Source organism: Passer domesticus, chromosome 7 (genome assembly GCF_036417665.1).
Source record: "Passer domesticus isolate bPasDom1 chromosome 7, bPasDom1.hap1, whole genome shotgun sequence".
NCBI lineage: Eukaryota > Metazoa > Chordata > Aves > Passeriformes > Passeridae > Passer > Passer domesticus.
The window spans coordinates 42111777-42128708 of NC_087480.1; the positions used below are offsets into that span (position 1 = coordinate 42111777).

General features: G+C 37.6%; 1 protein-coding gene across 9 annotated transcripts in view; it reads right to left on the reverse strand.

Moving 5' to 3' along the window:
• NTNG1 (netrin G1) overlaps nucleotides 1–16932 on the reverse strand; it is a 147689-nt gene that overhangs the window by 9307 nt on the left and 121450 nt on the right. For 5 of the 9 annotated variants that reach the window (XM_064428042.1, XM_064428038.1, XM_064428032.1 and 2 more), the window contains one exon: nucleotides 15936–16073. The exons of the other annotated variants lie outside the window; for them this stretch is intronic. In XM_064428042.1, the coding sequence (XP_064284112.1) occupies nucleotides 15936–16073 (138 nt within the window). The remainder of the gene's footprint in view (nucleotides 1–15935; nucleotides 16074–16932) is intronic. 9 annotated transcript variants of the gene reach the window in all.

The window sequence follows — 16932 nt, forward strand, 5'->3', positions numbered from 1 at the left end:
AAGGGATAAAAGAGAGACAGAATGTGTTGTTGATGGCTTCTATTAATAATTACTGCTATTCTAAAGTAATTTGTGATCTAAAACAATTTGAAACTTGCAAACATTCTTCTCACTTCTTTGGCTGCAAGCCAATTGCATGGGAGCTTTTGAACAACTGGTAAAAATCCCAGTGGAAATATATGTTATGATCAACTTCTAAACTACATAAACCAGCATTTGTAATGGAAACACCAACAATCTTTAACTGCACTGTAGTAATTATAAAGGGTATTAAAGTGGGATGGGTATGTAACTAAATGGAAGTGTGACTTAGCAGCTCTTTTACACTGACCACAAGGAAAGGTAAAGCCAAGTATGTATTTGCATGTCGTTATATATTCCTTCTGTGTGCATTTGCCAAAGGAAAGGTTTAAGATATTGGGACAATGTTCTCCTACAGAAGACCAAAACATCAGTGTGCAAAATTAATGGTGTAGAATCTCTCAGGAGATGAACATTGTGAATTTATGTTAATGTTAGCTACAATGCAAAGGTAAAACATTTGCATAATTCCTGCAACATGTGAAGTGAGGGATGCAGTTTTTTGTTCAAGTAACAATGCTGTGAATCAGGAGATCTTTCTGAATGAATCTACATTGATTTATTGTTTTGAGTGTGGATGAAACGCTTCTGAGTGCTTCTGCTGAGCCAGCTTTAGAATGGAGATAAAAACACTTCCCTACAGGTGTCAAAGCCATTCAGAGTAGAACTTCTTATTGCTAGTGAACAATGGGGAAGTTGATGCCAAGGGAAGTCCAATGAGTTGCCTGTGCAAACAAAAGGAGGGAATGATGCAGGTCCTGTGAATTCCTGCTCTATTTATTACATTGAACTGCTGATTAGATAAATGCAACAGCAGAGTTGATTATTGTTTCCAGGGGAGTTTGCTGACAGTCTGCTTTGAAAAGGTTTCTAAACTATGAAGTTTAAAAAATGACTATGCAATCTTGTCCAATTGTCATATGTGATTGCATAAGATGATTAAATACTCTGACAATCTCAAATGCCAATGCCGTGAATCATATCTCCTTCTAATCTCACCTATCAGAACTTCAGCTGCTTCATATTCATACATAAGATACACAGTAAAGATATGCAAATCTTTTACCCATTCTGCTTCATCTGACCTATAAAGATATTACCTGTTATTGTCTATTTTTGTGTTACATTAAAATTAAAAAATGAATTCAACAGGCAGATTTTTATATCCTAGTTCCTGTCTGAGCTATACCAGATGATAACATGCTCTCTTGTGAAAGGGATTTTAATTGGTGCAATGCTTTACTTTTCCACTCTTTTCATCAGAATACCAATAAGATGATTCAAACAGTTGACATGTAGCACTCTGCAAAAATAAGAATGAATAAATTAATGTATCAAATAATTAAAGCTATTAGTTTCTGCATGCTAGTTTTCATCAACAATATTTATTGCTGCACACAGATTTGCTTCGGGTTATCACTGTGCATTTATCTTCATGACAGAGCAACCATTAGATGGGAAACCCCAGATAACAGCTCCTCTCTCCAACACAATCATCTTCAGGCATATCAGTTTTTCTGCAGTATTTTACCAGGTACAACCAATGTCACAGTCTTAGCCAGTGTTTTTTTACCTGAAAACATTTAAAAATCTGACTTATCACACAGTTCAACAAAAAAATCTGAAAGATGTTCATTATTACACACTAGCCAGTAGAGCTGAAGCAGGCATACAGGCAACCTAAAGATTTTTCACAATATTGATATGCAGGCTACCATTAATAAGCTGTTTCAATAGTAACAGAATTATATTAATCTTATTTAATCAACTTTCAAGTTTTGCTATAATGTCAAAAAAGATCTGAATAAACATAGACCTGTCTTAGAGAGTACACAGCATGGTTTGTTTGGGATAATGTCTGAGAAGTTCTTTCTATCAGCATATGAACTAAAGATGATGTCTCTAACCATGGATGTTGATATTGATTACTATGACAAAGTGTTAGGGTAATTCAGGATATTAAAAAGACCAGAGCTTTATTCTCATGAGTAAGAGCTGTTTCCCTGTGAGCTTTATATCGTTCTAGCATTACTTTTGGCATGCTGATTAACATACTTATATTTCTGTTTATCAATTGTGATGCACAAAGGTGTTAAAATTTAATTATTAATGAAGACTGAAATAACCTGGGATCCTTGAGGAATAGATAACTCTCAAATGTGATTTAACTTCCAAGTACTTTCCTTATTTTGTTTAAAATTATTTTCTCCAATTTTTAATTTGTCAAGTCATGCCAGAGTTGAAAAATACCAAGGCTACCTTCATTAATTGTGATCTAATAAATTACTGTAGATAGTGTGCTAGATATTTTTAAAGCTATATTGTATCAATAGCTTTAAATCTAATGATGGAAAAAAATAGTTGTGTCATTTAAAAAGTCTTCCACCTGCACTTAAGACTGAGAAACCAAGACCTTGGTCATTTTCTCCTGCTCTTGAGAGTGTGTGTACGGCGATGTCACGAACCTCTGGTTTAGAAAAGAAAGGGTCACGTAAGAAACAATCAATTTTTATGAAAATGTACTTTTAGAATGCACTTTTAAAACATCATGTCTGACTATATTTCTTTTAAAACTCTCAGTGAAAAAGGAGACAAATTTCTGCACAACAGACCTGGGATGATGATTATTCTGTATTTCCTGGCAAGTTTATCTCATTGGGTCCAGTCCTGTCATCTGCCCCAGAGAACCCTCTACATTACACGTGAGCTCCCACAGCTCCTGTCGCATTTGTTCTTCTCTTCCAGCAGCCTTGGCAGTGATGGCAATGGAAATCTGGCTGATCAGATCCCAGCTCCCTGAGAACTCTGTATTCTTTGACATCGACTCCAATGGACGCCTGTGCTGCTGGCTGCATGTGTTAGTGGAGGGCAAGGAAAGGCTGTCATTACAGGTAGGATGAATTTTTGTAGGCTGGAGCCTTGTGAGGGACAAACAGCAATGGAGCCTCCTCCAACTTCATGGAAATTCAAGGCAAGCAGGGCTGGCAAGCATGGCCAGGCAGCACAGTGCCTGCTCAGGTTTCAAACAGCCCCAGAGTGAGGGTATGACAGGAGTGTGAAAGGCAAAGGTTTTCTGCTGTGAGACAGCATTTCTGAAGTGGTAACATGGCAGATCTGAGTGGGATGCTGGTTTTCTGAAGACTGCCAGAAGCTATGGAATGAGTAGCTGTTTAGCTAAAACAGCAGGAGGAGTGCTAAGGAGAAGTAGTTGGAACTGGAACAGTTCTGAAGAGAGGTTTGGGCTAAAGCCAGGGCGGGTAGGAGTAGGTGAGGGAGGTGCTCAGCACATCTTAGCTGGCTCAATGTTTTGTATTTGCAAAACACTCAGGGTCCTTCTAATGGTGCAGTGCAGCGTGGGCTGCAACATCATCACTAAGTTGTCATGTTGCCACTGAATAAAAGATATAACTGGAGTACACTTCCCTAAGTGTCTTTGCACTTTGTTTTAAATCAGTAATGGTTTAGCATGATCTAGCAAAGCTCTCAGGTCATTGCAGAAAAATTATTGCAGGATATGGCTTTATTTTGACAGGTGGTGTAAATCTTGACCCAAATTTTCATACCTTTGCAGAAGTTATGCAGTATACATGCCACCTTTCATAGTACTCCCTTGTTGTGTACCAAAGGGCACGTGTGCAAATGTAATTGGAAGCATTTCAGAGAAAGCATCCAGCTCAATTTTTGAGATGTTTGTGTTGTGGTATGTTGCAGTATGCTGTTGTAATCTAAGATATGTGGAATAGGATGCACTTTCTGAGAGTGGAAGCCTCCTTGCAAAGAGCTGTGCTCTGCTGCATAAAGTCAACATAATGGAGCTGATTTAAGGATGCTATGCTTGCCCTCAAGATGAATTTCCTTGCACTAGCAAGCTTTAGTTTAAATTGTAGGATTCTCCTGTTCCTGAAATCAGTAGGAAGTATGTTAGGCTTTTGAATTTTGTGAGAGTAACTTGTCTGCCTTAGATGCTAGTCACTGCTTATTGCCTCATGATCAAAATGCAGCTTCAGCTCTTTAAAGGAACAGCTACATGTGATGAAACGGTTCACACTCCTTGGAAATGAAATTATAAATTCTTCAAGGTAAAAGTCCTATTTCAAGGTTCCTTTGGCTTAAAAAGCAAGTTGAATTCCCATTTAAAGTATGTGTGCTATTCAGAGCTCAGTGGGGCAGCACCTCATGAACAGAACACCCTACTGAACTGTCTCCCATGGACTGCTGTTTCTGTACTGAGGATGCTGGAGTTTGTTCCTCCTCCACTTGCCAGTGTGTTTGGGGACTGGGTAGTGCATGTGGGGAACACACCTGCTAGCTCTTTATTTTAGCCCCTGTGTGCCCCTGATGTGTAGCTGCTTGGTGCTGCTTCTTAAGGCTCACCAAAACACCTACTAAAGCGAGAATTCCTCCTCCAAAGGGATTATGGCTGAACTCCTTATAACCTAGAGTTCTGAAGGCAAGAATAGATCCTTGGATTTATTGGAAAAGGTTTCAAATTTAAGCAGGAAAGAGAGTAAGAACAGAGGCTACTTGGATACTGGTTCAATGAGCTGGAACAATGTTTTGGGTTATCCACAGAGAGATTTGTAAATCTGGAAAATACAGATAAATATCTAAAAAGTGTGAAAGATCAGGAAAACTATTCCACTCAGTCTCTAGAAAGGGAATAAAGTGGGTAAATTGATCTACAGACAAGTGCAAATCAAAATATTGGCTCTAGATTCAGCCAGTGCCATCACTGCAGTTGTTAGTACGTGACTTTCCAGGTCCATCAGAACAAAAAGACAGACAAGTCATTGGCAAGAAGAAAAAAGCATCTCAATTAGTACCTGTCCAAGATGTAGTTATAAAAACACTATATAATTTTGGGTATAACACTTTAATTATCCTGAACCTCAGCTGCCTGTTGACATCAGTGATGTTAATGAATACAGTCCCTTCAATATAATTATTTCAAGATGATTTCAGATACAAGTAGTCTTCTATAGAAATTAATTGCCAACAACTGAATTACAATCAAACTCTTCCCCCTTCTTTGTAACATCTTTAAACTTCCAGCACTGTCACTTCTCTTCTAACCTGATGAATACAGGTAACAATTTTATTAACAATTTAGTTATTCTCTTTAGAACCCAAGGTAATTATAAGGAGCTTGGCTTCTACCAGAAGTCTTTTAAATGGTTTTATCATTGACTGTAGTCCAACATAAGAGAAGAACAGGCCATAATCAACAAAACAATATCTCAAAATTGTGCAGAGTTGGGAGAAATTGAAAGAGCAATGCTGTAAATGTTTTACTGAACATCATGGTACTTTTGTATGGGCTATGAGTCCCCTCTAAATTTACACTGTAAATGTTGTAAAGCTCTATTCACTCTCACAGTGAGTTTGTGCTATAAAAGGTGGTAATCAAAGATCTGACAAAAAGCTGGACTGCCATTTATGAGATCAAGCTGTTGTTCCTGATTTTATCATACCTATGTTCTCTGTTTCTCAAAATCTTTCCCTGCATGCTTAACCTGAAGAGGAATTTGAAATAGCTGGAAGGGCTGGTCCATGTCTCAGGTGTATGGGTCTGGGAGAACATGCTCATGCAGATACTTACTAGAGAGAAATGCAAGGAAAAGCTGAAGGGGCAGAATGTTTGCAGGTGATTTGTTGAGCCGGTTGTATTTGAGATGCACAAGTGAGTATCAAAAAAAACCCCAAACCAAACCTATTTAAAAGGATTCTTATAAAAAAATACATTGTTAGTAGCAGACGAAAAATTTTTATAAGAAAATACATTTACAAAGGGTAAATAAAAATGGTGCAGTTATGATGAAATGAAGGAAAAAAGAAAAGAGTACACATTCTCTGAGCTGTAACACATTAACTGAGCTGTAAGAACTGGTTAAAGTACCCAGGTAGGCCAGAAATGATTGAGCAGTTTAGTAAAATCATAAAAATTAGCCATTATTTTTTTTCTAAACATAGGAGAAGCCAGGCCTTCTAGAAAGGCTGTAGGCAAATAAATGCTTTGTAAGGTAGGGAAGGGAAAAATCTATTAACTATGGAAGAGCCCTGGGAGGTTACCAGGCTCCTGCCTGTGGTGATGGGGACATGTTCTGGAGGTGTGTCTGAACGTTTATACAAACCATTATTTAAAAATGGAAGTCTGTTTCATCAGACCACCAGAAGCAAATATTACTGCTGAGATTTTTTTCCAAAAATGCAGAAACATCATTTTCACTGCTACTTGTGATTTTTCTAATTTTATTTTTTCTAATTGTCAGGATGGCTTGATTAACTACAAAAAAGGACCTGTGGCATGTGTGATATTTATAAAGATTTTCAAGGAGATGGAGAGGAACTAGAGACTGGCAATTAGAACTTCTGCAGCAGGCAAGTTAATGGAAAATGTGATGAAGAACAAAATTAACAGTTAGGTGAGTGAACATAAGTATGAAAGAGAGAAATAATAGTGTACAAACCTAGTAAAAGATTTTTTAAGGAATTGAGTAAGTATATGGATGCAAAAGATCAGGTTGACAATGTATCTTACTCTACAAAAAGTATTTTCCAAGACCCTCAGCAAGGATCTTTTTGTTTCCTTTTAATTTTTTTTCTTTATGGAATAATTATAGCTTGAATAATAAGAAGCAGGCTAAGAATAGATGTCAGGAACTACTAATCAGTCTTATGGGGACTTACACATACAGAATTCTGCTAGAAAAGTGAGTGAAGCATGGTGTAATACATTTGCTTAGACTACAAAGGTATCGTGGCTATAAAGACCTTCAGAAGAATTTCTAAGGTGTGGCTGACAGAAATTGAGTGTTCAAGAGTAAAGTATTCCTACAGATTCTTGGCTGTACCATTTAGAAAAGGCACCTAAGAGTAGTTCAGGATGTTTTATTGAAAATTTTGACTTAATGCTCTTCATCAGTCAGAAAGGCAAATAGATTATTGAATTTTTCAAGGCAGGAAAAAGAGTGAAGTAGAAACACCACAATGCCACTATACAGCTTCATGATGTGCCCATCTCTTGAACACTGCATGAAGTCCTGATATTGAAAATATATATATGTAGTACAACCATAAAAGGTAGAATGAAAAGCTGTCACAGCTATAAGCAGGCCATATAAAAGGAGAGATTAAATAGATTATGTTTCTTCATTGTAAGAAAGGGAAGATAGATTGAAGAAAAATAAAATATATGTCTTTAAAATCACAGATGTTATGAAAAAGGTGAATTGGAAATGATTATTTATTTATTCTTCCTCTCAAGAACCAGGGAGGAACAACCAACCAGTTAAACAAAGATATTTAATTGTTTTTGTTGTTGTGAAGTTGTGCCCAGAACATTTGGATAACAAAAGTATGAATGTCTCAATAAGTTATTAGGCAAATTACTGGCTGAAAGACTCACTGAGACCAATTAAATACGAGGATATTGATGAATTCTTTGGCTGAGAAAATCTGTCAACTGCACCTTCCAGCAGCTGGGTGCCTCTGCTGCCTGAAGCTCATACAGCCTGCAGGTGTCACACAGAGGGCAGGGCTCCAGCTCAGAGCAGCTTTAGTTCCTATTGTGAGGTGTTCCATTGCCTGCAAGCATGAAGATAAGCACATGACTCACAGGAGTGAAAGGTTTTGAAGACCAGCTCTAAAATGAGCCAGGTAAAATGGTCAGAAAATAGGGTGAAATGGGAAATGTAAAAAGACACTTCTGTTAAGTGTTTTAGTTAAGAGCCCAGATCTTGAAAGGTCTTGATTAGAGTCAGAAATTCTTTGCTGAAGTACTCGATTTATTGATACTAAATAATAACTCCTTTAGTTTAACTAAATTTCCTTAAAACCTTCAGTCTGAAAATTTTTAACCCCACCTCTACAAATTACTCATAACAAACACTGTCAGTTCATCAAGACATCCAAAATATTTTGAACAAGTACATCAAATAGTAGAGTATGTAAAAAAGGTCTTGAATTCCTTTGCTGTTAGATACTACAATACTCAGCTCTGTAGAACTACAAATCTGACATTAGAAAGGCTGATTACTTTAGGATTACATCTATTCAGCATGTTTAAATTCAGAGTAGAAACACACCTTATTATTAAGTGTGCCCCTATACCTAAAGTAACTCTGAAATCCATCAAAAGTGCAAGCTAGTATTTTAAAATTTAAATTTACAGGTGGACAAAATCATAGCATGATCCATGGCATCCACTTATAAATGTGTAATTATAAGGCATTTTAAAAAATTTAATACCACTAGGGAAGCTTAACTTCTGTTAGTGGAAGCTGTCAGCCCTTTGCAAGTTAAAACCCATCAGCTCCTTCTCAAGGAAACCTTGGTTTCCATACTGTTGTGATTGCACATATGTACAGGAAGTTAAAACAACAGCTACTGAAGCCTTGACACTCAGCACGTGCTGGTGTCAGCAATGCCATCAGTTCCATCAGTGCCAAGATAGGAAACCTTGGCTATCTTTATTTGCCTCAGGTCAGTAATTTTTATCTGCAGTTAAGTAGGATGGAGATGACTTTACTTACTTCCAAATGGTCCTTTTAAGGCCCCTTCATAAAAACGCCCCATCTGGGTGTGTCTGTGCTGCTACTGATCTCTTTATTCTGTCCTCATAAAAAGGCAGTGAGCAGGAAAATTACACAGAATCTATGGCCACTGAGCAGGCTTAAAAGGAAAGCGTGACAGATTTTTCAGAGGAAAAGGAGTCCTGCTCATCACTGTTCAAATGAACATTTAATAATTCATAACAACTGAGTTATAAGTTTCCCCTTCAATACGTTTCCAAATGTGAATAGATTAAGTAGTAATTGCTATCAAGCTTTATGTTCTATTTCATGTACCTAATAAAAGTTTATCTAGTGGAGCTTACTTTGTATCTTTTTGATCTATTCCTAACTGACTGCAATATACTCTATTAAAATATTTATCATTGTGCTATCAAATATTAACCATTTTAAAATCATCTGACTGAAGAAAACAAATAATGTTACTTGCTTAAGTTTTCATGAATTTCCTGTTATTTAGTTGTTCAGAACTCACCCCTGATATAGCACTAAAAATACACGAGATCCAAAAAATGTATTCACTCTCTTTGAATTGGGCTGTTTTGGAAATGCACTCTGCTCACATCCATCACCACTGTCTGATTTGGCTCTGCATGCAGAATCCTAGTTTTGTTCCCTGAAAAGCTATGATTCTGCTTCAGTACAAGATAATATTAGAGAGTTGTCGGTTTTTCTGTAGATTAGTGGATTTTTAAAACTATTTTAATAGTACAGAATATTGGGGTTTTTTTTAAAGGTAACGTTTTTAAGACGTTTCCCTAATTATCCACCTGCTCATCCTTCTGAAATTCGGTGGCTTTGTCAGGTAAAAATACTGGCAAGTTCTTAGAGTGTAGAATGGTCTAGAGATGGGGAGTGATGTGCCACAGTTGCACGGCAGCCCAGCCCAGCCTGACTGGCTGCCAGGCTTCCATCCTTCCCCAGCTGAGTGGGTTATGCTCTCCCAGGGTGCTCCTGCTTGTTCAACCAGTGGATGATTCATATCACAGAACTAACATAGCAAAAAACTATTCTTTTTTGGTTAGTGTCCCGCTGAGTTAGATTTGAAATCATTCAGTGAAAGGTCAAACAACTGCCTGAGAGATTGCTAGGGGTGTGGGACTACATAGTGGGGAATTGGGAGAAGAGGGATTGCAGCACTTGCAATTAGAGCAGTTTGGACAGCCATGAAATAGCAGCTTTGAAGCTGACACTTGGGCAAGATCAAGAGGAGAACAACCTCTTTGCTCCAATCCAATCCCTCACCTTGCTGGGGAAAAATTGTTCTGTTAAAGGTCAGGTGTATAAATGTTGGTACTGAACCATTTCTTTTTGCTTTGGAAAAAGCAATTCCTGATCCAGGTTACCAGAGTAAATCTCCTGAAGAGCTGCAGTCTGTCAGGAGCCTGGTGCCTCTCAATAACATGGTAACTATGCAAACTAGTCCCCTCTTTTGAGCCTCACTCTCTGCTTGATTTTATTTGCCTGTTATATTCTTTGGCTTCTCCACACACAGGTATTACCTAATTCACAACCCCATCCTGTTCACAGAGGCCTTCCAGCACAGAGATACTGACATTAGGTCCTTGAGCTCTCCCCAGTACCCCTCTAGCCTATTGCTTCTACAGGTTCTTCCATTTCCACAATATGCCACACACTGCTGTAGGCAGCAGTGCTAAAAGAAGAAAATTAAGGCATGGTCTCCAACCTAGACATGCTGCAGGAATTATGCAGATCTGTGTAACTCTCTCAGAGCATCTTATGTTTTCATCTCCTCTGTGCTCTTCATAGAGGAGAGGTGCCTCACTTAATCATTTCTGTTCATATACAGTGTTTGTGTTCTGACATGTTTACTCTGACTAAAATATATTCTCCCCAGAGAGAGATCAACCTTCCTTTTCTCCTTCAAATATAGCATCTCATTAAAAAATAATAACATTCCATGATATTCATACTTTGGTGAACAACTTTCTATGTATCCTAGTATCTGTATGAGTATTCTGTGGGCTGTGTATTTTGGAAGGAATGCATTAATAAGCACATTTGCATTGTTGTTTCTCAGGTTTAAAAGACCCTGGTTTTGAAAGGATATCAGGATGGCATTACACCTGTAAGTCACCAGCACACTTCCCCTGAGGCAAGCAGAACTAGTGTTTTGCATCATCTGAGGATCAGGTCTGATAATGCTGTAATTTTATTTGTATTCTTGCCTTGCTTGTCTTACATCTGTAAACCATACTTTGCTGAGAGTTGCAGAAGTTGGATTCTGGATTAATGTAAAGATAATTATTCCGGATTTAAATTTGCAGCCATTTGAAGGAGAGTCTGTTCCTCTTGCATCTAAACCCCCCTATACACACGCACAATTTCTTTAGTCTGCATAACAACCATGTAAAATAGGTATTTTGAAAGCAGTATGTTCTGTATAAAGATAAGGGACAGATGACTGTTCCCTGAGGACAACAATGCTCAGCCCCAGCAGAACTTTATCCTTTTGAAGAAATTCTTTACTTCCCTTCAGCTCCAAGTGTAGCAGTGTGCTTACAGTACCAGCCTTGGCACCAAAGCACAGCAGAACTGAAAGTATGTACAGCACCTGTGCAGAGGGGATTCCTACTGTATCCTGACCAGCTAACAGCATTAAAACTGCTATTGGTAAAAAGATATAAAGATAGATAGGTGGATCTTCTATGACTCCCACACAGGCAGTTACAAGGAAAAAGGAAAGCAGGGCACCCTGAATTCTGCATTTCTGTTTCTTCTTATTTTTTTTTTGTCCCCTAGGCACAAGTTCAATGTGTAGGTATTGGACACATCTGTGTACAAACTGTAGAAGATCACTAACCTTCACTGGAGAGACCATTGCATTTATATGCATTTAATCTGTCCAGAAAGAAGTGCAAGGTGTAGTTTTTTGAAAAAAAGATTTTAAAATAATTAGATGGTGTGTGTCTTTTCCTCTTTTCTTGCTGAACAGTAAATCCAATCTTCCAAAAGCAAATGTTAATCTTACATTCCAAGTTTACAATTTCAAGTTCGATTTTCTTTGGCAACTCAATCTGCATGATGATTTTGATCAAATGCTCCAGCTTCTAACATTTGTAACACATGAAAAAATCCACACCTAAAAAGCTCATATTTAAATAATTGTATAATAAGTTAAATGCATGCTGTGACAGAATATGAATTATCTCACAGGCTGGAGAGTAATACAGGTTTATTCTGGAAGACTACAATCACTGAGTCCTATTTGAGCATTGAAGATAAGAGTGCAATCCTTTGCTTGCTTCTGTTTAAATGAATGACAAAGGGTAAAATGAGATACATTGTTCAGACCTTGATATAAGGCATCTGGCTGAAAACTCATTTGCTAATTGTTTAAGATTAGCACTATTGAACCAAGATAATTTAAAACACTGATTTGCTATGGGGTGCCAGCTACCATTGGTAACTCTCACTCACTCTAGGCCTTTGTAGTGCTGTGGGTTCAATGTGTTTACTTGCTTTTTATATGAAGGGAGATAGAGAATATTATTAATCATTGAACCTTCCCTCACCTTTCCCCCCATGAGGAACATACCTAATGAAAATTCGAGCTGTGCTGCCAAACTGATATTGGCAAAAGATCTTTTCTTTGCCTGATTGGATAAATATGCAGCTGGTTTTGGAATCAATGCTTCTGTGAGTGAAATTAAAAGATGTTACTTTAAAATGCTGCTGTATGTATGCAGTGGACTTTAGTCACCTGAAATGTCATGGCCAAGAAATACAGAAGACGCAAAACTGTGAGCAATACATGAATGCTCCTACTTAATATTTTGTACGTGTTTAAATGTTTTTGCCTTTGATACAGGTTCCTTTTTCCAAAAAACACTACGTTCAGTTAAAAACTGGCCCAAATAAACTGTAGTTGAAGGTTAAATTTCTTGCCAGGCTTGGAGCTTGTAGTTCTGTTTTAATGTTCTTTTTTAAAGGAAATCGTTCAGTTTCCGTAAAATAGAAAAATCAAATATATGCTATGCTATGTAATTTCTCATGTTCCAGGAGTTCTAAAAGGATTTCAGGACCAAACTGTTCTGTTCTGAATTCATTCCTGTGCTTTGATCCTGGTGAGAAAATCCATTGTGGGTATGTGGCAGGGAGACCCCGCTGAGCCCAGCACGTTCCCGCACGCCCACGCCAGCGGCCGCAGGGGTTCTGGGGAGGGCTCAGAAGCTGCGCCAGGCACAGCCACATCTATTGTGCCTCTTCTTCTGAGGGCAGCAAACCTTCCTGTACCAACCAGACCCCGCTGACCGCTACGTCTCTGCAGCACAAACCCTGAATGCAAGAAGATAACGGCTGCTATCACAGTGCTTTTTATCTGGGAGGCAAAGTCTAAAATTGCATCTGACCTCGGAGTGCGCAGAGACGCCAAGCAAGGAGCGCTCTGCCTGGATCCTCAAAGGGTTTAGATTAAATCACTAAGAGTGAGGTACCTAAATAAATAGTTCTGAGGATAATAGCTTCTGTGACTTCTACTTTGTGTGGTACAAAGTAGACTCCAAACTGTAATTTATCAAATGATACATTGTGGGCCTTAGAAAACACAACTTGGTATTTGTGTTGTTTTTTCTCTAATAGGTTTACTAATATATAGAATTATGACACTCCATTTACTTATAGAATCATACATGTAATTAAACTAGCTATGGTATAGATTTAAATTGTTTATTTACAGTCAAGCTTCTGTTTGCAGTAGGTCAATGATTTTTAGCAACAAAGCTCCATAAGAATAGAATTTCATAATAATGCCAATAGCCTATGTCTAACAAAAAGTAAACAAGTGCATATTGGTCTGTTGAGTGAGTGTGTGTATCCATCTTTGCATATCTATGTTCCTGTGCAGCACAGGCTTAGGGAAAAACAGATCAAAACCACATGCTATGTGTCCAGACAAATAATCTTTTTGAGCTTTGCCAAGGCAACAGAATGAGTTCTTATTTTTCTTGTATATTGGGGTCTGCTTGCTTGCCTGGTCATTTGTTTAGAATTCAATGGGAAAATAAGAAAGCTAAAACTGACACTGTACAAAATTAAATTAATTGGAATTCTGTTCCTCCATGATAAGACTTGAAATGAGATTTAAATCAGTGTGTGGTTGGTAAAACACGACAATTTGATGTCTGTTCCATAAAACTGACAACCGCATCTAGTTGTTTTTCTTCTGAAATTGATCAGATAATTTGTTCAAACTTGGAGAATATCTGACAGTTACACAATCAGACTGAGATTTGTTCAGAAAATTACAACATAGTGAGGGAAACTCAATTACTTTTGTCAGCAAATATAAAAGCACTAGCTTGCATTTCCAGAAACTGTCCAAAGCTTTTACAATACTCTTGATTCAGCTAAAATTAAGCTAATTATATGCTGGGCTCAAAAAACTCCTCATTAAAAGAACATTATTTGTCATGTAATGTCCAAACCCGAAAATATAGGAAGTACTGAAATTAATAAGTAATTGCTTTGACAAACTGGTGTATATATATTACTGTAAAATTTGCTCAACAGTCCTCCAGACTTGTTCAGTACCTCAGGTACTTAATATCTTTTTTTAAACCCACTGGGTGGACACAGTGGTAGGTTTTCTTTATTCAAATTCTATGCAGAGAACCATACTGATTTCTGTTTTCGCTTTTTTGCCTTGTAGCTTGGGTCACTGCAGTATTTCCAATGCTTCATAAATTCCAATGGTTATTTTGCCAGTATCTAGGATAAGGTACAGGGTGGCAACAACCTTCTTCTGCATACGGGGTGCAAGACAGAGGGAGACCACTTATTTCTGAGTGTGTTGTTTGGGAGGTAACTAGGATCTGATTTGGTGAAGAATTGGTAATAGAGAACTTTGAAACTTGAAACATTACTTCACCTGCTTTCTGCTGCAATTCTAACTGCCCAATAATTTTGTGAATCATAACTCAAGTAGAAGTATCTGGAAAATGAGCGCAGTCAACAACCACATGTGAAAAGTATGGTTTGGTTTAAATGCCCTGCCAAATACAAACAGGAGCTTGCTGATAGAAGCTGAGGAAGTCCAGTTTTCTCAGGCTGCACTGAACAGTGTTGCCATGCAAAAGAATGCAAGCTTATTTTCTTTTCATATACTCTCTTTAATGCTATTTGGTTAATTATCACAATATTTCCTGAAATTATTTATTGATTTTCTTTCTCGATATAATTTGTTGTGTTGTCACAAGTCCAGCTTTTCTGCTTCAGAGGTACTCATCACTTGGCTAGGCAGTGGTAATCTCTAGCATTATTGCCTTTTAAAAAAAAATATATAAGATTTGCATTTGGTTTTGAGTATTTAGAGCATTTGTATGGCTATTGACCAATTTTATAATATTTGTCTAATTGGTCTCAGTAATTACTAATTGGTGTCAGTAATTATTTTCTCGTGTTTCTCAGTCTTAAGAATCAAAAGCAAGCTCTTGTAGAAATCTGTCTTTATTGTGTGTGTGGTTAAGAATGCAGGCAGTGAGAGAAAATGGAAGAAAAATGTGAGAGGACTCTCCAGAGTTTCTGGAAGTAGATGATCAAAAGTGTTAAAAGAATAAATCTTAAGAAATTACTATGAACAAAATTTGCAGTAAAAGTCTAAATCTGTATATACTGAAGTGATATTTCTACTCACTTGTTTACAAGACCCATTAACCAGAAGAGAAGCAAAATATCTCACTAAGCATTGAAACAACATGTGTTCTAACACCATTTAAGGAAAATTTCAGCTCTTATTTTTAAGGAAGTTAAGTATACTTCCATTTTTTTCCCAACCATTAGCTTTCATCTAGTTTTCACTAATTATTACAGGTACAAAGCCAGAGTTTTGCAGTTATTGTCCAGGGATAGTTTAAAGGTATGAAAGCATAATTAACTTAGAAGCTGAAGTTTAGGACAGAAAAACGTGAACATGCAGAGAAATCACCTTCTTTGTTTTAGTAGGAATTCTGAATTTGGAAGTAATATACTGATGTTTTAGTATACAAAACTTACTTCACAGTTGCCAAGACGAGTATTTACCTATGGCAGCAGGAGCTCCTCCGAGTGTTAGTGGGAGAGAGAGAGGACACTGGGAGTGCATTGAATTAACTGGATGGCACAGTCAGTGCCCTCAGCTGGGAGTCTCCCAAGGGAGAGTGCATTATGGCACTGCTACAGCCCAGAGCTTTTGCTCTTTCTCTGCTCCCAAGAATTGGCACATGACAGCACACGGACGAGAGGCAGCGGAGCTGCAGGAGAGGGGCGACTCTCAGAGTTACTTACGTTGACAGCCCAAGCTGTGCCAGATATATCCCGGCAGACATTTATCACATTTAGGCCCTGATGTTCCCTCCTTACACTCACAAAATCCTCTGTCATTACAGCGATCATGGACTGAACCAAAAGGGTTACAATAACAGTCTGCAGAAACAAGACAACACATACACACTGGATTCAGGTCTACATGTGGAGATAATTCATTCAAAACCAATAAAGGGTGCATTTCCAGTGCTAAAGGTAAAGGAAGACTGTCTATTAAGAACATCTACTGTAGTGAATATAATTACTACATGTCCATTTATTTGTTTGCATGTGTCATTTCAGGAAGAGATGTTTTATGATGCATAGAGAAAAAGTAAACAGAAAAGATTTAAAGCAGAAGATACCACGGTCTTGAGGGTAAGTGATTGTAACATATTCTCTTTGGCAAGAATATTTTTGACAATTTAATGAACATTAGAAAAGCTTTGTATAGTATGGATATATCCATGCGCCATCAGGGTGAAATGTTTTGCTTTATTAAAATAGGCTTATCTGTATTACTCAATATTTTCAGAAGTGCTAGATGTCTTTACAGGGCTATATAAATGCACTTTACTTATTTCCAAGATAGTCTTCCTTTATAGGTTTGAGCAGTATAATAATTTAAGTGAATATTTGCCATTAAATTGATGAGATTGATTTATCAGTGACATTAATAAACCTTTTGCATATTCTGCAATGAAAAGCTTGAGGTGAGCACTAATGTAATGCAAAACCCTTAAGAACAGGCTTTATGCAGCCATTTTAATTTCTCTCATCTCCCAGCGTGCAGATGGAAAATGCAGTGAGGCTCATTCCCCGCTGTATATTTTTCACATGTGTTCAGCTAATTAAAGAATAAGTAGGGTAACACATTTCCTCCCACAACACTTACTGTGCTGTTCATTCACAGCCCTTTTCTTTAATGTGATTACAATATCTGTGTTCAGCTTTCAGCCAGCTGAACAAAGGCAAAGAG